Source organism: Diabrotica undecimpunctata, chromosome 6 (assembly GCF_040954645.1).
Source record: "Diabrotica undecimpunctata isolate CICGRU chromosome 6, icDiaUnde3, whole genome shotgun sequence".
In the NCBI taxonomy this organism is placed as follows: Eukaryota; Metazoa; Arthropoda; class Insecta; order Coleoptera; family Chrysomelidae; genus Diabrotica; species Diabrotica undecimpunctata.
In genome coordinates, this window is record NC_092808.1 from 55,586,454 (window position 1) to 55,612,692 (window position 26,239).

The following is a 26,239-nucleotide window of genomic DNA, read 5'->3' on the forward strand; positions in this document are numbered from 1 at the left end:
AACTTTGGCTACATCAGAAGAAACTTTCGAAATATCGTCAGAAACTTTGTTCTCTAATGATGCGATGTCACCAGAAATTTTGGCTACATCACCGGAAACTTTGGCTACATCACCAGAAACTTTCGAAATCGACGAGAGGACAGCATCTTCAAATATATAAGTCTCTGGATCTAGTCCTTCTTCTAGCAAAGCGTTCTTTAGTCGTTGGACTAACTCAGCCTTTTTTCCGGTAGAAGCTAATTCTCTGTCTTCAAGATGTCTTCTTAAATTAGTCACTGTCAGCTCATAAATCGTCGTCATTTTCACAATTTATTTTATATTCACTTGTATTATTATTATAAGTCTAATTTATGTTCGATCTCACTTCTGCCACCATTTGTTGTGAATTTATTAATTGTTATGTCTTTAATTTATAATGTCTTTATCAAAAGGTTCTTATCTCAATTTATTAAAAAGCACAATAACTGATATTAGTTTATTTATCACTAAACATACATAATTTATTAGTAGGCGAGCGTAACAACAATATCGCGAGCGAGAATCTTCTTTATTAACTGTTTTCAAAATAAAAGTTCCCTCATATTTATACGAAAACAGCTGCTCTAGAACTGCATGGATGTTGACCTCAATTGACCTGGTTTCGCCTCGAATGGACAGGCCTAATTCCGGAAGATTCGAATGGAACCAGTTTTTTATTACTTGGGGTTTATGGTCGAAAGGTCTCGTATAATCTAAAACATATTAGTGAATAAAAACATGTTTACAGGTTAAAACTATGACTCATATTTTTACGTAACAGTATGATAGGTCTAAAAAAGAGGAAGATAAAGATATCTACAAGGTAGCAAAGAGGGAATCAAAGCGCGCTCTAGCTACTGCTAATATCGTCTGAACAGCTGTATGAAAAGTTAGAAACACCCAAGGGGATGAAAAAGTTATACAGCCTTGCTAATGTAAAGGACAAGTCAATAAAGGACTTGACTCACGTGCGGCAGATTAAGAGTGCCCAAGGAAGAGTGTCAAGATCCGATGTTAAAATAAAGCAAAAATGGTATAAGACTTTTTTAGAAAGTTACTAAATGAAGAACACCAGAGGAGAGACAGAGGATGCGGGACCCCAAATGATAATGTAATACCTGGGATAACGAGAAATGAGGTTGTCAAATAGGATAAAGAATGGTAAGGCAGTAGGCTGTGATAGTTGTGGAGGATCGGAAGGCTCTAGGAGAGGAAGGGATTGATGTATGTTTTGTGGCAAATGATGAGTAGGATATATGAAAAAGATGCACAATGCATGGAGAGAGAGCGTGATGGTATCACTGTGTAAAGATAAAGCGAACATTCAGGACTGTAAGAACTATGGAGGAATAAAGTTACTGTCACACGCAATGAAAATTTGGGTGAAAACAGTGGACCGAAGGTTCAGGAGAGAGAGGTATCAATAGGAGAAGAACAGTTTGGATTTAGGCCAAGAAGGAGGAGAACGGATGTCTGGTTTGAGACAGATCATAGAGAAATACGGCGAGAAAAAACGAGAGATACAAGAACTATGGGGATGTATGAGAGAGACATTAGTTCCTGAGAAGTACGTAAGGCTCGTGACATATATTATGAGGAAGCGTACACAAAAGTAAGGACTTATGTCGGATTAACCGAAAGTTTTCCAGTGATGGTTGGTTTTCATCAAGACTTTGCTCTGTCCCTACCTGTTTAATCTTGTTATAGATGTACTCACAGAAAAGATAATGAAGGACTCCTTTATCAATGCTCTTTGCTGATGATATCTTGTTAATGAAGGAGAGCAAAGAAATGTTGAAGGAGAAGTTGGTGGGTTGGAGAGGGGCTATTGAAGAGGGAGGACTTAAGATTAGCAGATTAAAATTGGAGTACACTTGGTGTTGAGAAAAATGAATGGTTGCGGACATCGAAGATACAAGCTCATTGTCAGAGACGTCCGTTAAGAAATTAAAATATCCAAAATACACAAATCCTGAAAGGAAGAGACAAAGGCATTTAAGTGTTTGGAAAATGAATATCTTGAAGAAACTGAGGAATTCTGGTCAAAAATTTACTACCAAAATTGAAAAATTAACGACAATGAGAGAATTAGGACCTGTATGTAATGATAAATGTAAGAGAAAATGTAAATCCAAAGTATCTGAAAATGATAACTTAATTTATTTAATAATTTTTATATATCTATTTATATAGATATATTCTCAGACAGAAAGATTGAAAAATTGAAACCGTCGAGACGACATTGGACATATGAATATAATTTGCAGACAGCGGAACACCGACCACCGAGCAAGTTTGTAATACAACATTTTTGGACACTTTTATATGTTACTTTAGGAGTGGATCATAAGGCAAATCTGCCGGTGTCCAGTTAACATTTATTAAATTTAAAAGAATGCCTCAACGAGTCCCCCTATCTCCAGTTGAGCATAGCGGGCTACGCCTTTATTGTCATCCGATAGCCGGAGTAGTAACGTAGCGTCCGTGCATGCGCAGCAAGTTCTTGCACCTACTTAACACTAAAATAGAAAAGGACGAAATGGAAAGTGAATATCCTTTACAAATGCACATATTTGTTGCACGTAAAGTCAAGTCAAGTCAAACAGAAAAGGTTGTAATTGCCTGCTTTGATTTGCAAAAAATATTAATACACCACCAACTTACGTATCATTGTTTTATTATAAAAAAAGTTTCAAGTGTATAATTTTACTATATTCGATATTGGATCTGCGGAAGGTTATTGTTATGCATGGGATGAATCCACAAGTTAAGAGAAGCCTTATGAAATAAGCAATGTGTTGCAGTTTCGCAACTGTGTCTAAACATTTGTAATATATTAACAGACTTTTTGGTACATTTTGATTCTCTCCGTATATTAGCCAAGATTCCGTGTATAAAAACACAGCTGTTTTAAAAAACTAAAATTTACAAGACGAGCCATCTGCAAAATGACACAGACGTGTGTTTGAGATAAGAGACAAGTTCCATATGCCAAAGGGCACAGACGAGTTTTATCTCCCAAAGGACACAGACGTGTGTTAGGATTAAGAGTAGAGCGTTCTACAACACTTTGCTTCGGTCTTGTGAAAAAGACAGTTCCTGGCGGAGGAATTTGCTAGTGCTTCCACATGTTGCATGGTAAAGTACATAATACACAATATATTATATACACCATAGTCTTGTTGCTGCATCATCATTAAGTGCCGTTTACTTGGTAGATATATTTCATATTTGTTTGTTTAGAACTTTATCTCAGTTGTGCCGCGACCGCGATTGAACATTGTCAATTAAGAACATTTTGCATTTGTTTTGTTTCATTTACGGTATTCTATATTTGTATTTTGTTAACACCGATTGTATTTCATGTGTGTTTTTGTATTAATAATTGTATTAATTATTTGTCTGCACCGCATTATTAATTTGTCTTTATAACGTTGACATATATATCCATATTTTTATTTTTTTTTATAATATTATAACGTGGTATATACGTCGTATAACGAAATTATTTTACTGCTTTCGATCAGTAGTTTTTTTAGAATCGACATTTTTTTGTTTGCCTTTTAGTTGTTAAGTACTTTGTCGCTTTGTTTGAGCCATCAGTCTTCTATCCTTAAAATAGTTGTTTTTTGGTGTGTCGTTTCGTATTGACTAATATTTAAGTTTGTATATATTTTTGTTTAGTTATAATTGTATGTTTGTTTATGTATAATTATGTTTGATTTTACTTCTTTTTAAAATAGAGTTTATATATTCTACTCGTTTATTATTTTTCTATGGGAATAGATATATATATATATATATATATATATATATATATATATATATATATATATATATATATATATATATATATATATATATATAAGAATAAGAAAAAAGAAGTACTTGTGACTCGTTTGGAACAAATATATAACTGTTTTGGATGGGTTGGAGTCAATAATAGGGCTATTGGTTAACTATTTTTTTATTCTCGAGCTTTCAATTGTGTTTACAATTATTATCAAGAGCTAAAAAAGACAAAATACTTACAAGGTTGAACTAAAAAGAAAAAACAATTTTTGTTAACTTACCAAATAAACATTAGTTTGGTAAGTAAAAATCACTGCTTACATCTTCAAAATATTTAATACAAAAATGTTTTATTCTAATAAATGTTTCTCCGAAAATTTTTATAATTTTGAAAACATTTTTTTAATATAAAAATAATTGAATTTATAAATAAGTTCAAATAGCAACCAATTACAAATAGCCGCAATGCCATAAATGCCAACATAAATTGGCTTGGAAATTATGTGACAGGTTTGGAAGAAATATTATTAATTTAGAAATTAAAATCGCTTTTGCTGATATAAACTTTTTTGAAAGAAAATTACATGAGTTACGTACCAAGGCTTACCATATCTTAAATTTCCACACATTTAATGAATTTAATCGTAGACAAAGAATTAAATACAACACAGAATTTCATAAAATCAAAAAAATACAAATTAATAAGTTCAATAAATTAAAAATAGAAAACATTAAAATTTTATGTAGTGAAAGTAATAAATTTAAAAGGACTTTTTTGGAAATGGTTTGTATTAGCAAAAATGATAATAGTTTAAACAAAAGATCTGAAATTCAAAATTTAAGCAAAATTTATAATTATATTCTTTCTTTATGATTTATATATAAAACTTGTAAAATGTCATATTTAATTCTCCATATATCTGTCACATTCTTTCAGACATCTGTCAACGGTGAATAAATCTTTTTCTTTTTGTTACTAAACGAAAAAGAATGTTTAAACGAAATTTTACTTTTGGCAATATAATTGTCAAAAATAAAAATTTTATGTTGGCAGTTATGGCATTGCGGCTATTTGTAATTGGTTGCTATTTGAACTTATTTATAAATTCAATTATTTTTATATTAAAAAAATGTTTTCAAAATTATAAAAATTTTCGGAGAAACATTTATTAGAATAAAACATTTTTGTATTAAATATTTTGAAGATGTAAGCAGTGATTTTTACTTACCAAACTAATTTTTATTTGGTAAGTTAACAAAAATTGTTTTTTCATTTTAGTTCAACCTTGTAAGTATTTTGTCTTTTTTAGCTCTTGATAATAATTGTAAACACAATTGAAAGCTCGAGAATAAAAAAATAGTTAACCAATAGCCTTATTATTGACTCCAACCCATCCAAAACAGTTATATATTATATATATATATATATATATATATATATATATATATATATATATATATCCAATGTGAAAGGGAGAAACCAGCGAGTTCTAGATAGTTCACTAAATTGAACATAATATATTGTCTCCTCTTGCTGATGATCCCAATTGTAATATTGAGGTCATCGTATGTGCAGAACGCAACACAGTGTGATATTTGACTGTATTAATAGAAAATTGGCGCACAGAGTTCAGATTTTATTCAGATTTTTCTAAACAACAAAATTGAAATTAAATATTTCTAATGTATATTTGTGCAGCTAGTAAAGATAATGAATATTAATGCGACACTAACGTTTTTTGAGGTGGGTCACTCTCAATCTAGGGGTGATTCAAAGCATGCCCTTATAGAGCGAAGGAAAAAGAGCCATGTCGTTTATATTCCACAACAGTGGTATACATTGATAATATAGTGAATAGATATATAAAAATTAGTACAGAACAACTCCATGTTATCAATCTTCAATACATTTTATTTCTGGTCAATCATCGTTCATAAACCTAAAAACCAAATCAAAAGTGAGGAAAAGTGAGCAAAAGTGAGTTACAATGTTTTTCAGGTGTCTTTATAATGTATGCCAGATATAATTAGCGATAAGAAGAGAAATTAATAATTTAATTTATACAGCAACATTTATTTAACTGAGTTATCACAGCACAATATAATTTATAATACTCAGTTGTTTTTCTCTATTTTATTTGATTAGAAGTGCTGGATAAAAATAAACGAAGAATAATATCACCGAGGTTTCGGAAACACCCATAAACACTCATTTTACATTAACCCGCTTCCGGTTTCACTTGAAAAGCTTTTAGAGTGATAAATTCATCTAGATAAGAAGTTTACCCGACAAACTCAAAGTTTTACCGCAATTTGAGTTAATCCTCAAGTAAAAAGATTCTTTAAATTCATTTTTATGTAGTTAAATAATGAAAATTAGACTAATTAAATACTATTTTTACATGACCGCGATTATGAAGATTTTTAATTTAAAATCTTTTATGAGCATATGTATACAAAAGTAATATAGAGTATGTGGAATAAAGAGGAACCAAACGAATAGAGTATTCATCTTGAATGTTGCCCTCTTTAAATTTGATATTGTTCTTCTGCCCCCGGGTTTTTTGTATAATATGTTCCATTCGCCAAAATTGGACGATATAAGTGATTTAGACACACCGATATAGTAGAATTACATAGGTACAGAAATGGGAATACATGTATTCATATACGTCTATTCTTCTGATTTGTAGAAGTTGACTGAGAGTGTAAAGTTTATTTATAATATCACTATACACGTCCCGATTTAAATCAGCAACTTGTGTTTTAATTAGGGTGCAATTAAATAATACATGTTCTGCTGTAAATATATTACCACATTAACATAAAACGTTTTCTTTTAATTTAATTTAATAGAAGTAATCAATCAGTAACACTTGTTTAAATCTTAATCTACTTAAAGTAGACACAAACTTTTTTGGGTGCGTTTTACCTAAACCATGACTGTTTTTAGTATATTAGATTGCAAAAAAAAACTGTATGACTTGTATACTCTTCTAAAATATAGGTCAAACTGACAACATGTGTATGTTCTCAAAAAACTTACTAGTGTGTAATTTTTTTTCCACCATCTCAAGAGGTTCATCGTATCGGAATAAATACGTCGTGGAAGAGTAATTGTCAACACAAAAGTCAATAACAAACATTAAAAGGCCAACGTCTCTGTGAAAACCCTTTTATAAGTTGTAAAAATGAATATGACATGAAGTCAAAAATAAATAATTAAATGCGCGACCTCTATATTAAAGAATTAAAATTGAAAATGACTAATTTGTCATGTAAATGTTAAATGACGAAGGTAATTTTAAAGTGAAATTTAAATGTACAAACTTCTCAAAAAATTATCAAATCACAAAATCAGTCACAAACTGGGTCACAAAGAGTGAAGGACTTCACATAGAAGGAATTAAGTGAAAACAAAAACAAGAAGATGTCTCATTAGCGTTCAATAACAAATATTAATTATCAACAGTGATGATCAAATTAACTAGACCATGGTTAGATAATTGGTGTCTAATTAACCAAATCTCAAAAAGCTCACCCTGGGGTAACCAGTGAATAAGACTCATGAACGGCTAAAGTAAAGGATAATAAAGGTAAACTAAATAAGTTTCTTAAAAATAGGATCAACTACTTACTGATTTCTAGGTCTTCTCTTAAATTCATTAGTTGTTAGTAGGTATTTTATGTAAGATCCTCCTATCCCTTTGGGGAAAAAAAATGTGATTTCTAGTGTAAATGATAACCAAAACTAGGTTTATCAATTTTTGTGAAGTGCTCTTTTATCCGTATGTCCAACGGTCTTACCGTTCTCCCAACATAAGTAACTGGATAATTTCCGCATGACAACCAACAGATGCCACTTTTCGAAAATTTGTCAATTTTGTGTTTATTGTGTGAGAGAATAAATTTAATATTTTCCTTACATTTGAAGAGCAGTTAGGAATACTATTTAAGGTTTTGGCTATATTATAAGGATAATAAAAAAGTATTTTTACAACTTTTAAAGGGTTTTTACACTTATAACAAAGGCGTTGGCTTTTTAATGTTTTTTATTGTGTTTCGTGTTGACAATTAATCTTCCATAAGGTATTTTTAACCGGCTATAAGACGAAGCACTGAAGATGCCATGTGACATGCCGAAAGTACTTAACTGATTTTAATAAAATAGTTTACACATTATCAAGTTTTTTGACAACCTAAAAGTCTCTGAGGTACAAGAAAGATTTGAGAGAACAGTGGATGAAAAATTACTAGAAGAAAACAGAGCAGACTCTACAATAGAAAACCAATGGAACACAATAAGCAGTATCATACTCAACACAGCGAAAGAAGTCTTAGGAACAAAGACACAACGGAGAGAAGAAACATGGTTCGATGAAGAATGCAAACAAGCTATACAGGAAAGAAATGAAGCGCATAAGAATTACATACTCAGACGTACTAGAGAGAGAAAAACAGAACATGAGAACAAAAGACGAAGAGCAGATAAACTGTGCAGGCAGAAAAAGAGAAAGTATGAAAACCAACGGATACTAAACATAGAGAGAGAGTTTAAGGAAAACGAAACACGTAGCGCATACCAATTAATCAAACATCTAAGACAAGGATACAAACCGAGGACTAGCCTCTGCAAAAATAAGAAAGGTGAAATCATTAGCGATATGGACGAAATTAAGAGAACCTGGATGACATATTTTAAGGAATTACTAAACAAAAGGACACAACTACCATTACAACAACAGTGGCAGCAGCAGGCACGACAGGAGGTACAACAACAAGAACTGGGGAAAGATGGAGAAGAAAATGAATTAACTAGACCCCCAACGCTAGAGGAGGTCCAAACGGCAATCCACATACAAAAAAGCCATAAAGCACCGGGAATAGATAAAATACCGGCAGAACTACTCAAGCAAGGAGGAAGGAATTTGACACAACAGATGTACCAGCTAATACGAGAGATATGGATAGAAGAAGAAATTCCCCAACAATGGAAGAAAAGTATAATCTGCCCTATTCATAAAAAAGGAGACAAACTGTTGTGTCAGAATTATAGAGGCATCTCTTTACTTTGTTCGGGATACAAAATACTCACAAACATTATTAATCGAAGACTACAACCTCTCACGGAAAAAATCATCGGGGAATATCAAGCAGGGTTTAGGCAAAATAGATCTACCATTGACCAACTATTTACAGTTAAACAAATACTAGCCAAAGCATGGGAATATGACATGGACGTTTACAATCTCTTTGTAGATTTTAAACAAGCCTATGATTCAATAGATAGAACAATTCTACCTAATATACTGAAAGAATTTGGCATACCATCAAAATTAATACGACTAGTGCAAATGACAATGACAGAAACAGAAGCACAGGTATGTATTCAGGGACAGATCACTGATGCGTTTACGATAACGCAAGGACTGAAACAAGGCGACGGACTAGCTCCAACGCTCTTTAATCTTGTTCTGGAATATGTAATTAGACGGTTGACGGTGAGCGGAAATAACATACTTACAAACAAGTCTACCCAATTAGCAGCATACGCAGATGACATAAACATAATGAGCAGAACAATGAATGCAGCGGAAGAAACCTACGTTGAGTTGAAACAGAGTGCAGAAGCAGTAGGGCTAGCAATAAATACAAATAAAACAAAACTACTCATACAAACCAGATCAAATAGACCGGTGCAACAACACTTTATTGACGATATAGAACATGTAAATAGATTCACATACCTAGGAATGGATCTGGTCGCAAGCAATGAAGAAGAACCGGAAATAAATAGAAGGCTTGTGCTGGCAAATAAAGCCTATTTCGCGATGGGCCACATATTCAAATCGCGAGACGTACACCGGAAAACAAAACTCCGGGTCTATAAAACAATAATCAGGCCCATAGTAAGTTATGGTTGCGAAACATGGGTGGTGACACAGAAATCTGCCAATGCATTAGATGTGTTTGAAAGAAAAATATTACGTAGGATCCTGGGCCCAATAAGTGAAAACAACAACTGGCGAATTAGGTACAATAGAGAAATATACGAGCAATATAGCGAACCACCTCTAGCACAACATACTAAACTGCAGAGATTACGATGGGCAGGGCACGTGGTCCGCATGCATGAGAATAGAATCCCCAGAAAATTATTAAATGCAAGAATGCAGGGAAAAAGACCTGTTGGAAGACCTAAAAAGAGATGGGAAGATGAAGTCGATGAGGATGCCAGGAACTGCCTGGGAACGCGTTCATGGAAAAGAACAGCGGTAAATAGAGATGGTTGGAGAAGCCTGTTGAAGGAGGCCAAGGCCCGATTTGGGCTGTAGCGCCATTGGATGGATGGATGGAAGTTTTTTGAGAACATACACCTGTTGCCAGATTGACTTCAATTTTTTAGTATGACTGGTTGTAAGCTTTTAAAATGTTTTTCTTCTGTAAATTTTCGTATTTGCTTTTGTTGTTGCTACCATAACATACTCGTATAGTTAATTTGCTATCTGTCTAATCAATTGATCGACTCTTTCTTCTTCTTCTCCTCATGCCTTATCCACTGCGGACGTTGGCTAATAACATGTCAATTCGTATCTTTTTGTCGGCTTGTCTAAACAGTTGGATATATGTTATGCCGAAACACTCCGGTAGGTTTTTGCATCCAAGAGTTTCTTCTTCTGTCCAGACCCATCCTTCTATCCACTTTTCCCTGTAGAATAAATTGCTAAAGACGGTATTTGCTATGTCTCATAACATGACCGAAGTACTCTAGGTTTCTTTTTTTTTCACTGTAAACGCAATTTCCTGTTGTTTACCCATTCTTTCAAGTACTTCCGTGTTCGTTATACTGTCTGGCCAGGGTATTCGTAGAATTCTTCTATACATCCACATTTCGAAATCCGAAAGTTTTTTCATTAATTGTCCTGTCAGAGACCATGCTTCCACCCTATATAGTAGAACTGGGAACACGTACCATTTGATTAATAAGATTTTTAATTGTAGTGGAATGTCCCTGCTGGTAAATATATTCTTTATATTAATAAAGCTTACACTGAGGAACACATCTCAACACATCTAAACGTCTGTCTCAAAAAACTCGTATAAGGCTGTATAGAACACTGATAGTCCTCGTCCTCACATATGGATCAGAGGCATAGACGCTAACTAAAACAGATGAATCCGCTCTATAGATTTTTGAAAGAAAGGTGCTACGCAAGATATTCGGAGCGGTCTGTTAGAACGGAATATGGAGGCGTAGATATAACTTTGAACTGCAGAATATCTACAAGCATAGGTTTGGTATGCTTGTAGATATTCTGCAAGCTGCCAGAACAAAACAATATGGAGAAATAAAAATATCGGAAAAAAATTAAAGGCAGAACTTACAAAACAGTCATCAGACCAATAATGACATACGCGGCAGAAACACGACCTGGCACAGAGAGGACAAAAAGGATGTTAAAACAGCAGAGATGAAAACACTTACTTATACATATATACGACGTAGATGCAAGGTGGAGAACATCAAGGAGTGAATAATAAATAGAAGAGTAGAATGTAACGATCATATATGCCGAATGACGTCAAATAGAGTAGTAAGGACGGCAAGAGACTGCTCCCTAATAGGAATACCATTAGTAGGAAGACCACGTAAAGAATAGAACGACAACTTACTGGAGCAACATTGAAAAACAGACAGTCACGTCTACATAAAAAGACGAAGAAGAAGAGAGGTAATTATATGAATGATACAGCGAAAAATATAATATTATGTTTTCGCATGTGAAAAATTGCACAGTGGTTATGGATAATTTTAGTCAATACTCGTATTTATCAGACTAATTTGTCGATATTGATCACATGCGATTTCTTGGGATTAGTGATAAATAGTGAGTTGGTCCATTCCTGAGCAAATTTATCACGACCATATATTTGTTGTTGAATAGTGGTAGTACCACATCAATGAATTGACAGTCTGTTTCGCGAACATCAATTTAAAGTTATCCGTAAATACTATCCGGTTCAGGGCCCTGTTATTTATTCTTTAGTGAACAAACTGGCCTTTTTGCTATCACTTTTTGTAATGGAAAAGCCTAATATTTCTTCGTTATTATTTGCGACGGGTTATGGATGCTCATAATAAAAAAGCGTTTTTATATATAATTCTTACACTTTCAGTAGATGTGAGATATCCGTTATCCACTAGTTCCAGTAGTCGCGTACTTTTTTACTGTCATTTGTCTAATTTCCTTACGCATGTGGTGATAGTCATATCATTTCGTTGTCTGTTAGTTCATTGTGTAACCGTATCCACGTAAAGTATATTTTCTATTATTGATTTTGAGTTCCGTTAACACATATTAAGAACGTCTATATTAAAGTTTATGTTTCTACATAGATTTTGCATATAGAAAATGAAGTACATTCTACTCTTATTCATATACTCATCAGCAACCTAACAAACAAAAATGTCAATTAACAAAATAATCTTTAAATTTTAATAATCTTTGAATTACAATATACTTCCGTACATATTTTATATAAAGCTAAACAAATATATCCAGTATTTTTTGTTAAATTTCCATTTTCTACCTGCTTTTCCATGAATTACTTATTGGAAGGTTCGTTGTAGGCGTTTCCTCGGAATAAAGGAAGTTGCATTTGGATTTCAAAGCCGGTTCGTTCCTTTGAAACATCTCGTGCTTTTTTAAGTCCGGCCCTTCCCACGTCTTCGGTCGGAAATGGCGAACATAGACTTTTTGATTTCTTGCACTATAAGAGTTCATATGAGACGTTACAGACGATTTAGGCCAGTTTTCGAAGATAAAAATATAGAATACTTCGATTCAACAAGATAAATGACAAATATATCTATAGATACACACTCAATACTCAAAAATAAAAAACTTGAAAGGAAATAAGTTCAAAACAAATGTAAAAATAGTTCTTTAGATTATATCGGGCATGTAGACTACCAGAGAAGGCTAACGCTTATGGAGATGATGTCGCTCGTTTTACACTTAAATAAAAAAGTTGTGAAACCCGGTCGATAGAGGCGTTGCTAATCAAATTTTTGGCATAATTCATACAAACTTCTGATAACCGCTGTGAACACAAGGTTAACGGGGTTAACGTATCCGAAATCAGAACAGAACCGTTAAAAAAAATTCAACCGTTTTAGTTTTATATTACACTATTTATATACTACACTACAAAAAAATAAATACAATAAATTCATAGGTATTGTTACGATAAATATCATGGCCTAAAATAACCGTAAATATATTATGACTAATTCTGTTTTGTTGTAGAAATTTCGGCGAAGGATCTAGACCCAAATTATGATGAATCATCCGATTCGAGGTGTCCAGGTAGACCGAAATAAAACCGGTCTGAGCTTCTGGGGAGATCGCCACCGTTCTCGAATAACAGTATTTCCTATATAATAACGGAACTTTAATTGAAGACAGTTGATTTTAAAGACGCGCTCGCGAGTTAAATGTTACGTTCGCCTATATAAATTATGTATTATTCGTTAAATAAATTGATATAAGTTATCGTGCTTTTTAATAAATTAAAATAAGAACCTTTTAATTAAGACATTATAAATTAAATAAAGACATAGCAGTTAAATAAATTTCATTTCAGTATACATAAAATATTTTAATGTTTTTGTAAGAAAGAATATCCCTATTTATTTTTAAGTTCTTTTGATCATAATAATATAGCCAACATAGTCACGCACGTAAAAAAATTGTGCCACTCATTTGTTTATGATGTAGTAGATATTCGCTGCTTTATTAATCATGCTTTAATTTCACTAAACCAAACCATTCAATTTATGACTTGATTCAATTATCAAATAGCCAATACTGCCTAGTAAGCAAAAACCTAGCAAACGGGTTACAAAACTTGCTTATTTTACATTCCGACACAGTCTGAATCGAAGGATATTTTTCTGTTAAGTGTTACAGTTAAAAAGCCTCTATAAAAATATATTAGTTCCCACCTCTACACATCGTTTCGTTCTGTAAAAAGGGGAATTTTGATTAACTTTACGTAACAATAAAACATTGAAAACTTTGTTTTCAAAACTTCCACAAAATTTACTTTAAACTCTTATCACTACAGCTGTTTCGGAGTGATCTATTTTTGGATTGCGTTTACACTTTATAGTCTCTAATGAAAATAGGTTGAGAAGGGGAGAACTGTTTGTCTCAAGTTGGGCATTCAGAATTATATCTGTGTTTTTTAATTTGTTGATTTCCATATATTCTAACAAAGACAGCTTAAGGCCTTTATTTTGAATGTGAAGAATTTTAAATTGGTCATTAAAATAATGATTATGATCTAGAAGGTGAAGTGCGTATGTGGAATCTGTTTTTCAATTATTGAAAGCCCTTTTATGTTCTGCTATTCGTTTATTAAAATTTCTACCAGTGTGACCGATGTAAGTTTTTGGGCAGTCGCCACATTTAAGTTTGTACACACCACTGTGCAAGTGTTTTTTATTTTGGCTACTGTTGTTTTTAATATATTTGCCTAGGTTGTTATTTGTTCTGAAAGCTGGTGTTATTCCTTTCTTTTTTGTGTTTGGCTATTTTTGTTGATATTTTGCCTGTATATGTAATCGAGCAGAAGGCTCGAACCAGAAGAAAAAACCCAGTATCTTATTCCCAGTACTATACTCTATATAAAATAAGTTTATAAAATATGATTAATTTCAAATAAAACAGTAAATATCATAATTCAAAAACAACCTAACACTTCAGATTTAAGATAACAACGAAGCACGGCCTAAAATTTGAGGAGCTCAGAGTAGTTCATCTCGAAAATCTGGATCGGAGCATTTCTCTCTCCAGGCATTAAATAAAAATGCAAAATAGAAACGTAAAATTGAATTCGAACCTGTTTTTCTAGTGCCCGTCTTCATCTGTAGATCCAATAAAACTTGATTGCATGTTTCGGATTTCACGCTACTACTTTAAAAATCTTTTTAATTATTAATTTTACTTAAAATCGACGGTATATACTGGGTCTTTTTAGACTTTAAAATGAAATTATTTGAAAAAATATCGTTATAAAAAATTATAACAAATAATCAGGGCGTAGATAAAAATGACGACATATCTAGAGGACAATAAACATTTAAGAAATAATATAAAGAAACGTAAAGTAATATTCAATCAAATACAGTAATTAGAAAGAAAAAAATATATTGTGTTTAAAACCAACAGTGAAACATACATCCATAGCATAAAGGCAAAGTTGAAATATAAACTCATAATGTAAAAGATTTTAAATAAATAAACTGGAAAAGTTACACATATACATGCAATAGAAAACAAAAGCAATCATAGGAAATCCTTAGCACCTTCCAATTAAAAATAAAATACGTCAAGTCGAATCACAACTAGTAAACGTAAAAGAAAACAAAAAAACACTAGACAGCCAATGAATAATGAATATTAAAATATGGAGCCAAAGTTAATACCAACTATCAAGCAACAAATTTACACGGAACTCAGGTCAGAACTAGGCGACAGAAAGTTATGTGGAGATAAGGTACTGTATTGTTCAAACAAGATAAACCCCAGAGAGTGTATTGTACTTTGAAAATATATTAATCACATCTTACTTTCAGATTTCTGCACAGCAACTGATTGATTGCAGCTGAAATCACTATATATAAGGAAGCGGGCAGACGGGATATAGTTGTACACTCTGTATATTTCACAGGTGATAGAGCAGCAGTAGATCCCCTCTATATGGCGATCCAAAAAATAATCAAACACTGTAGAAAGAATGGACATCATCGGCTGTGAACTCACATCACATAGTGTATGAAAGCAAAAGGACCGATAAACGAGGTGAGTACCTTTTTAACTATATTCTAGGAGAAGGGCTCATATTGAATAATAATGGTAATGATCATACTAAACAACAGAATATAAAACCGTTTATATATATATATATATATATATATATATATATATATATATATATATATAGTACCAAACTGGAGCAAGTTGATCAAATGGTTTACCTTGGATATCAGTTAAATTGTAAGGCAGAAAAACGGTGAAATTAGATCCAGAATTGAGCAGGCCAGAGCTGCTTTTAAAAGGATGTCCAAGGTATTATGTAAAAGAGAGATTGGCATTGCGCATCTGCGGGCTTTGCTGGGTCTGTGTTCTCGGTCTTACTTTATGGTGCCGAGTCTTGGACTGTGAATAAAAGTCATCTAAATCGCCTCGAGGCTTTTGAAATGTGGTGCTATAGAAGAATTTTAAAAGTTTCTTGGGTGGAGAAGATTCGAAACTCCACAGTATTAGGATGTCTCAGCAAGACTACAGAATTTATAAAAAGCATCAAAAACAGAAAGCTGAAGTACTTCTGACATGAAATGAGAGATCCCAAATATAGATTGCTACAAAATATTATGAAAGGGAAAATAGCAGGTAAACGCAGTCCACAAAAGGAGCAAGCCTCCATGGTTGACGAACTTGCGAGATTGGTATGGTAATGATACAAGTATTCGATTTAGGATGACAGTGAATACAATTAAGATAGCTATGATGATAATCAAGGTGCTGCAAGGACATGGTACATGGAGAAAAATAATGAACCTACTTTTATTCACAAGAAATGTCACGTTATTGATATACATAACTGTAAGTACTGAACAAATTAGTAACAAAATTGGTAACTGACATGTGTCGAAGGAGCCGCGAGTTCGCATCACCGACATATTGAATTTATCTTATATAAGGTAAACTATCTTTAATTAGCACAAAGTGGAAAGAATATCGTACCGATTTGGCAGCAAAGATAGGAAATACAATTAGTAATATCAAAACGTGTTTATACCATGAAGAAGGAAACGCTTACTGAATACAACAAAGAGATAAGAAAAGCGAAAAGGCAATATTGGAGGAGGCTCTGTCAGAAAATTTTAGATATGCCTGAAAGTACTAAAATCCACGGAGATTCTTTCCAAGAATCCGGTACAGGGAGAAGGCCTACTTAAAAGACCTGATAACACTTTTACCTAATCTAAAAAGAAAACGCTAGAGCTCCACAGCTTCCCAGGATCAACAATTATTGATGAGCAGACTAAATATTAAAACCTAGAACGACCTAAACGTCCTAGGAAAGTAGAAAGGGAATTCTTTACAATAAACATCAAACCGGAGAACGTACAGTAAGCCATAAACCATTTTGCTTTATTTAAATCTGCTCTACTACAAAAAGGATTGAACATCTTACGAAATCAAGATCTTTAGGGCTAGTACAACACTACGTTATAAACCAAAGACTTAGACAACTGTAAGGTTGGTGTACATGGACAAAATAGGAAGAAAACACAACGCCCTACCTAAATCCTACAGGATTATCAGTCTTACATCATTGTTGTTAATAACAATAGAAAATATTGTTAATAGACATATTAAGGGGTGACCATTCATATCAAAAAGGAAAATAAACAGAAATAGAACTGGACGAAGTAGTTCAGAAAATCAGTCACTCCATTAATATTGGAGATATTGCATTAACTGCCTTTGTAGATATAGAAGACGCATTTAATAATACATTATCAAATTCTCTTTATATTGCAGCAGCCTCAAAAGGAATATCCGCTACTGTACGCAACTGAATCAAAGCAATGCTGTAAAATAGGCTGAATTTAACAGACTTGCAAGGAGATTTTGGTCAAAAAAATTAAAGGGTACACACAGGAAGAGGTGCTTTCTCCTCTCCTGTGGTCACTCCTGATAGATCACTTGGCCAGATAGATGCCCAGGAAGTGGAAAGGGACGAATTTAAGTCGAATAAAATAAATCTCGTAATGGCAGATCAATAGACGAATATACAGTTCTAAAATCCAGGAGGTTGGAACTGGAGTATGCGGAGGAAAAACAAGGTAAGTCTTACTGAAAGTCTAGGTAATCATTTTACTATATTCCAGACGGAAATTTATACTTAAAGATGTGCCTTCAGAAACTAATAAACAGGAACGGCACGGACAGATCTATAAAAATTATATCTGATAACCAGACGGTATTGAAAGCACGGGAATCGAATCGGTTTTACTCCAAGTTGGTTTGAAACTGATTTCAGAATCTGATTCGGATCGGAAAAAGTGACAAAGTAAGTTTACTCTGGGTCCCTGGACACACTGGTATTGAAGGAAATATAAAAAAACGAATTTATTTGCCAGATGGGCCAAAGAAACATTCATAGACCCAGAGCCTACCGTTGGCATAACAAGAAACAAGGAACAGATGAAACGTAACCACTGGTACGAAAAACGAATAGGAATTATTACTGCGAATTATTTTAGCTCTTCTTACAGGACACAGTTGCCTCAAGGGGCATATGAATAAAACCGGACTAACAGAAAGTGCGAATTGCAGATTCTGTCAGACTGATAACGAGACGGGATAATACTATAACTGAAGGGTGGTTAACCGCCCACTCATACTCAACCTTACCTAACGTAGCCTAAGTTATGTAGGAACAAATTCTAAAATTTTTACTCCTGGTTTCGAGAATACTAGAAAAATATTTTTAGTCGTAAAATATGAGAGCTATTTATTCCGCATTTAGTTTCTGTTGTGACTGTGAATTGAATTTTTCAATATCATTTTTGAATACTACCGTTCTTATACAAAAAGATTTTAGAAAAGTTTGTAAGCTATAAACTAGTTTTTATTCACCAAATCCATGACAAATATTCATTAACATTAACAAATAAGTTCTTTTACTTAACATTTATTTCTGGTGATGAACTGTTTGTCTAATGAGTGAAAATTATTTTCAAAATCTTTTGTTAAAAGTTATGTTTTAGGCTTTTTACAAGTTAATTATTTTTTGGAGTTTTTATAGAAAAATAAATTTCCAAATACTATAATGATATTTGGACCTCAAAAAGATGAATTGAGAGGAGAGTGGAGAAGGCGCCGCAATGATAAATTGGTGACTCTGTATGGTACTGAAAACATCATCAGTAATATAAAAGCTAACCGGGTAAGATGGGCAGGTCACGTGGTAAGATCGTGGAAGACAGAGTGCTAAAGACAATGTTTTTTAGAGACCAGACAATAGAAGATCAGTAGGCCGTCCCAGAAAAAGATGGAAAGATGATGTTGAAGCCGATTTATCTAGGATTATGGTACAACAATGAGAAATAGAAGCGCAAGATCGTAGAAGATGGAGGGATATAGTCTATACTGCGAAGAGTCACTCCGAGTTGTTAAGCCAGTAAACAAAAAGAAGACTTGAATGCTCAAAGAAAAACTTTAGAATTTAAACGAAAAATCCCGAATGTAAAATTTGTTCTTAGGAGATTTTTAATATATGAGTGAATGATTTTAACAGTTCTCTCAATATTCAGCTTTAAAAATATATCTGAGATAATGAAAAAAATTCTAAACCATGTGAAAGTCATCTAAAAAGCTGGTGTCTCGATATCAATAGTTACTCAAACATTGATATATGTAAGAGTGAAAAAGATCTTTAAACTACGCAGAAGACGTTCTCTATTCATATCGTCTTCATGTCTTCCGATATAAATAAATGAATCAGCGTCACCACATAGATCCATTTTACATTTTACAAGGTTGCTCTTGAAAAGAATCTGGGACCTACTAAAGTACTCAGAAAAAGAGAGTTCGCCAGTCCACTGAGCCATCGTGTGCTTAATTATTTTTATTTTTTTAAATTTAAATATAAGCGCCCCAGTGAATATTTTTTTATATAAAAATATTCATTGATGTTAAAGTCTAGTTTCGAGATAAATATAAAATGGCAAACTACACAAGTAAAGTTTTAGGAAGAATATGTACGCATAGCATATAAACTAATTGCAAATGAGAAATTCACGTTCTATTGGATTTCTCTAACAATCCAATAACTGTAATTCTACAGGAATTAATGATCTTCCAAACCAATCTCCTAATCGACGACAAATATGTTTATGAATATAATTTCCAAGTCAGAAACTGATAAAACCGGCTAAACTATATATCAACGTACAAGTGAACTCCATTTGGAAACTTGTTCAAACTTAATACAAAACGCTGTGCCTGGAAATTTAGTTTTAGGTACACTGTCAAATGTTTGCTACTAAAATGAAAACATTTGTGCAAAAATGCAATTCTAATACATCGCTTGAATTCTTATAATCATAAAACATGGTAATTATATGAAGTTAAATCATTCCAACGACATAGGCTAAGCTTATTATAAAAACAAAGAAAGAACAAATTTAAGAGGGAAAAAGATGATTTCTCGAACACTATTTACGTGAATTTTTGAAAAATTTGTAAATATATAAAAACTATTAAATTCGTCCAATTTGGTGTATTTGGAAAGCCGCCTGTTATCAATCAGTCCTACCAATTCATAATACCATTCAAAAATTTCTATTGAAATCCTGTACCAGCTTATATATGTCTAGTGAATGTGTACTACAGTATCTGATTTTTAAGTCTCTATGAAACAGCCCTATTGTATCCAGGTGTCCTTATAGGCGAGCGGTTTAACTCTAAAAAGACGCTTAAAAACATAATATACCGACCAATTTTTTTTTGAATTTCGAATGGACCCAATCTTTTTTACTCGATTCTATATTTTTTTTCCAAATTCCAAAGTATTTTCTTTTCCAAGTGGACAAATAACTTTTCACAAAAAAAACAACCTCACCAAATCACTTTCGAAATTTTTTTAGGCGTATTTCGTTGAAATAGACACTTTTTCCTTGAAAAATTTTTTTTATTAAAAATCCTTTATAAAATGTATGTAATTTAAAAAACCCAATCTGGGTATATCACAAAAAGATATGTGGGTAAAAACCCGTTAAAAATTGTTTTTTTTTTTTAAATTTAGTTTACATTATATGGTGTTCAATATTATGATGTTAAAGTTACCACTGGATTTGGTAACATGGCGACGTATGACTCCACGTGGGGTTGCTAGTCCTGAGACGATGTGTCTACGAGAAATTGATGAAAGCAACTCTGAGCTGATTTCTGTCATGTCCTTAAAATACACATTTCGTCATGGGCTTGACTGGGATACTTTACCAGTGATAGTTATGTTGTGCTCGGATTCTGGCTTTTTTGATGATGGACAATGCTTTTTGGCACTAAAGTATTTGTATTTGATCTTCTTTATTTTTGGCCAATAAAACATTTTTTTATGACATTTCAGTAACATACATTCAAAATGGCGGACGTGTTCCACTTTGTAAAATAATTTTAAATGGGATCATATGGAAAATAATACATCATTTAAAACCTTGTGCGTCACTCAGAGGGTTTCAGATCTTTGTGTGATTATTGCATCGTATACACCTATCGATTTATTTAAGTGTTTTTCATTCAAACTGAAAATAACCATAATATTAGGGATAATCCCTTTTGTTACTCAATCACCAGTATCAACAGATGACATCTTGAAACATCGGAAAAACATCAAAAGGCAATTAAATTAGAACTCTAAAAAAATTTAAACATTCGCATACTCGCAATTTTTTTCATAGTGTATACAGTGGATGAAATTACAGCTAAGATTACATAGTATACACGAGAAGTCAATACTCCAAAATTTATTCCCTTTTAACCTAAAACGCAAATTCGCCATTTAGCTCAGTCAGTAATTTAGTCTCGTTATTAGCTCCCTTTCGCCCGCCGAATTCTCAACAAAGAGACCAAATCTGTCGTAATTTGTACGAAGGCAACTGCCTCAATTCTGCTGTGACATTTCAATGGTTATACAGCCCCGAACGAATTTCAATAAATGCAAATCGTTTGGTTGTTGCATTATATATTTGGGAGGTCGCAAAATCCTTTTTAAACTAACATTTCCATTTTATTTTCAAGATATTGCGAGAAATAAAGATAATATTTATAAAACGAACAAGATGAACAGAGTTTCTACACAAAAATGAATAACAATAGAAAAAGAACATAAGGCGATTATTTATTTGATGATATGATATATAAATGTTGATATAAAAAGAGTAACAAATATTGTAATGTAAACAAAAAGTGTTACGGAAAGTAGAAACCGATAGAGGAAGTATATAGCATGCCAAAATCTATATAATTAGGAAGAACAGTGTATAATCTATTAATACAACTTATCGCAATTATACCGCAACTATGTTGACATAGAATATGTCTTATATTATAGTTTAAAACTATTCTCTTATGTAAAATTGTTCGCTGAATACGAATATGTAGCTCACCCATTTTAAAAAGTAGTACCAATTTTTGTAAACATTGTTTTTATAAATAAATTTTCAAATTTGAATATTTTAATTTACAACTAGTCATATCGTAAAGTGAGGCTAAAAATCCATTAAAAATGCTATATTTTATATATAAAAAGTTTTAGTAGTTTAAAGTTACTAAAAATTTCAAGTCGAGAAATCGAAGATTTAGCCTAACTTTTGGACCTTATAACATTTTTTATGGTGCATATTTCTTTAGAAGCTGCACATAAATAGAAAGTTTGAAACTATTTTGATAATTAACTACTGAAAAAAATGAAATAAACTTTCTTTTTCATTGAGTCAGCCAGCATCAAAAAAATTGCTTCTCGTTCTTGCAGAATCAAAAGCACACGGCGGGCTAGTACGTTGTTGATATTATGCCTGCATCGAACAGTTATTAAAATTTTAAAATAGCTACGAAAAGACGAGAAGCTATTTGTTTATTGCTTGTTAACTCAATGAAAAAGAAAGTTTCTTCTATTTTTTTTTTCAATAGTAAATTGTCAAAATAGGTTCAAACTTTCTATTTATATGCAGCTTTTAAAGAAATATTCACCATGTAAAAAGTTATATTGTCAATAAAGTTAACGTATTCTATCAAATGTGTTTATTAAATAATGATTCTTACCGTATCTAATATTAACTTTACCGGCAGGTATGTTTCCATTAGGTTCTAATCGGTCTAGGAACTCGTCACTGTACCCATTGTACGGTAGTTTACCATGATGGTTGTGTTCTTCCGCCTCTTCCTTCGAAACCGCTGTAAAGAAAATATAATATTAGAAAATGGTTGCAATAGAGTAAATTTATTACAAATTAAATTCAACTAAAATTAAAAAATTTTACATTCAAATTAAAAACCAGTAGTAATAAGAATGATGCAGCAAAAGCAGAAATGGGACAAAGGAAAAAAAATAGTTAAAAAAAGATTTGTTTCATTATTAAATCTTTATTTGAATCCTAATACATACAAGAGTTAATTGTACATGTTTTGACACCATGAAAACTATTAGACAAATAGTCCAGTCGGATTAGACGAAAAAAGGCCTGACTTTGTTGAGGGCTGCACCAAATTTTATTATTCCAACCATATTAATTCCAAAAAGAAGAACCATTTTTGATCAATTTCTCCACCATTTTCGACAACAATGATACGGACTGAAATTGTTGCAAATGCGATTTCTGACAATTTCTTTTTTACACATTTTTTCGCGCGGTCGATATTATCCGAGTTAAGGGAGAAAATGGTGGAAGGGGGAAGCATAATTATCGAATTATCTCGTTTAATATTAACTTTGCGACATGAACGTACCTAAACAAAAATAGAGAGAATTATATTTTATACAATTTTGGTCTCTTTCATTTTTTTGCTAAAAATATTTAAGGTCGTACGTATGCGGTAAAAGCGCGAGCGTAAGACCTTGCAGAGCTTGGTGATATAGGAATTAGTTTTGTTCAATATCTCGGCCATTTTAAACTTTTCGACAAAATCGTACAGACTTAAATTGTTGTAATTGCGATTTTCTACAATTTCCTTTGCAAATTTTTAACGTGCGATCGATATTTTCCGAGTTATGGGGGAAAATAGTGGAAGGGGGGAAGCATAATTATCGAATTATTTCGTTTATTATTAACTTTACCGCATGAATTCACCTAAACAAAAATGGAAAAAATTATTCGTAAACTAATTTTGATCTATTTCATTTTTTTGCTGAAATCAATATTTGAGGTGGTACGTATACGGTAAAGGCGCGAGCGTATTTTGCAGGGATTGACCACACGAAAAATTATGTATAAAAGAAATTGTAGGAAATCACATTAGCGACAATTTCAGTTCTTACCATTTTTGTACAAAAAGTTGAAAATGGCGGATATATTAAGCAAAAACGGTGGTCCTTTAAAATCAAGATGGCGGCTGACGCAACGGCGGAATTCTGCGACGAGTTTAGATTTACATTACTATTGTTTACAGTAATAAAATTTGGGGCAGCTTGTCCTGGAAGGTCAAATGCTATCCCGTTTAAAGGATTATGGTTAAGTAAGTAATAGTAAGTAACAATAAGTAAAATTATAGTAGAACTACAGCTTGTTTCAAATGCTGTGGCGAAATATTTTACCGCATACACAATAGAAACATGTATGCAGTGGCGGTGCAATGTTAAACAATTTGAGAATATTTTACATTTAAGACCGCAATATATTGTATTATTGTAACAATAAATGAAATTTGCTTTTGCAAAGACTTTTTTATAATCGTAATTATACAGTCATTAGGGACATATAAAGAACCGATAAGAATTATTTTCGAGAATTTCTAATCACATAATTTGAAACGAGTTGTAACGAGTGTAATTAATAGTCTAGCAGCTATGTCACCGTGGCCTTTTCAATTCTGATGGGGTCATCTAAGTTTTTATATGTATTTTTGGCTGCTGATTATAATTTTCGAGGGTGGATTTCGATCCGAGTGTTCAAACAATTCTTCTACACAATTTTTTTTTGAAGTCTCTAGCTCGTAACTAGAAGAGATAAATTTTTTTTTTAATAAAATTAGGTCCTTGAAAGAAAAACAAGGATAATGGCGTTTACTAAACTTTAATCCAATAATTAGAACTTGAAACATCGTAAAATTAGTGCAAAGTGGTTGCAAAATAAGCATTTTTCGGAGCTTTTTCGATTGTAACTCGGCTTCAACTGATACTTTGCATTTTAAAGCTTAATTAATATACGTAACAACAAAACACTGAAAACTTTAGTTTATAATATATGAGTTTATAATAAATTTCCTGGAGGTTTTGAAAACAAAGTTTTCAGTGTTTTATTGTTACATAAAATGAATTTCCATCAAGTAAAGGTCGAATCCATCTATTAATTAATATACTTTCAAACAAAATTTATTATATTGCTCTATGTTTATTTGTATTAAAGTTATACCCGTTTAAAGTTGTAAATTTCTTTAAAAATTTGTAAATTAATTTATTTATAAGGATTTAAAGCAAAAAATTTAAGCAATAAGCACTGCTCATGAGCCAAAATGAAGAAGAAAAAAATTTGAAGATAAAAACTAAAGACGATACAGTATATAAATTTAAGAAGGTCAATGACTTCACTCATTGTAGATGAGAGAGAGCGTTATGAGAAGAACGAGAAAAATGCAATACTGGTAAAGAGCAACATTAAGTATGGAAGCCTGAGAAGTCTATTAAGGTCTAAGTTTTTATCCAGGACAACAAAGCTGGGAATATACTAAACAGTAGAAGACCACAACTACTACATATGTATGCAAGACATGGGTGCTCAATATAGTTAAAGAGGAGCGGCTAGAAAGATGAGAAAATAAAATGCTGAGAAGCATTTTGGGAGGTATAAAGAGTGAGGAAAGATGAGGAAGAGGAACCAACTACGAAGTACGTGAGCAGTACTATGAGCCTAAAATTACGACATATATCATGAGACAAAAAATTAGATGGATGGGGCTACCTAAAGAATACCAGTGGAAAGAATTTCAGAGATGGTCTTTTCAAGGAGGCTCATAGAAATTAGAAGGAAAGGACGACCGAGGGCAAGATGGATAGAAGATATTTTATCATTTTATCATTAATGCATTTAGAGGCTTATCAGAAAAATTAAAAAGGGTAGGAAAGACATACAACATTACAACTACATTCAAAACAACCAATACACTGAAGTCTATCCTATTAAAAACCAAACCCAACAACACACAGGAAGGATCAAAGAACTGCATCTATTTTAACCTTGCGAATACAAAAACTTTTATCTGGAAGAAACTTCAAATCCATTTAGAGACTGACAGATCTCAAATATGCAAACAACCTTGGGATAATGAAGTGTCCAATGGAAAGATGCATCATTAGCCATGAAAGAAACATATAAAAAAAAGAGGAAAATCAAGGAAGCAGCCATCATATCACTAAAAGAATCGAAATGTACAGCAAACAAATCAATAGAACGCAGCAAGATGGGCTGTCAGCACTAATGAATTAACAGCAGGTCAGACGCATACTCTGTAATAAACTATGACAAGCATAGAAATATCAGAATTTGATATCAATCCGACGGTACAACACCTCTCAGAATTTTCAACTACAAAAGCGTCAGCTCCAAGTATGTCAGCTGTCAAATTGCTAT

At 32.6% G+C, this 26,239-nt stretch overlaps 1 protein-coding gene across 7 annotated transcripts in view; it reads right to left on the reverse strand.

The window, feature by feature from the left end:
* Nucleotides 1-26,239, reverse strand: part of Eip63E (cyclin dependent kinase Eip63E) — a 1,081,826-nt gene that overhangs the window by 127,565 nt on the left and 928,022 nt on the right. For all 7 annotated transcript variants that reach the window (XM_072534720.1, XM_072534722.1, XM_072534723.1 and 4 more), the window contains one exon: nt 22,719-22,850. In XM_072534720.1, the coding sequence (XP_072390821.1) occupies nt 22,719-22,850 (132 nt within the window). The remainder of the gene's footprint in view (nt 1-22,718; nt 22,851-26,239) is intronic.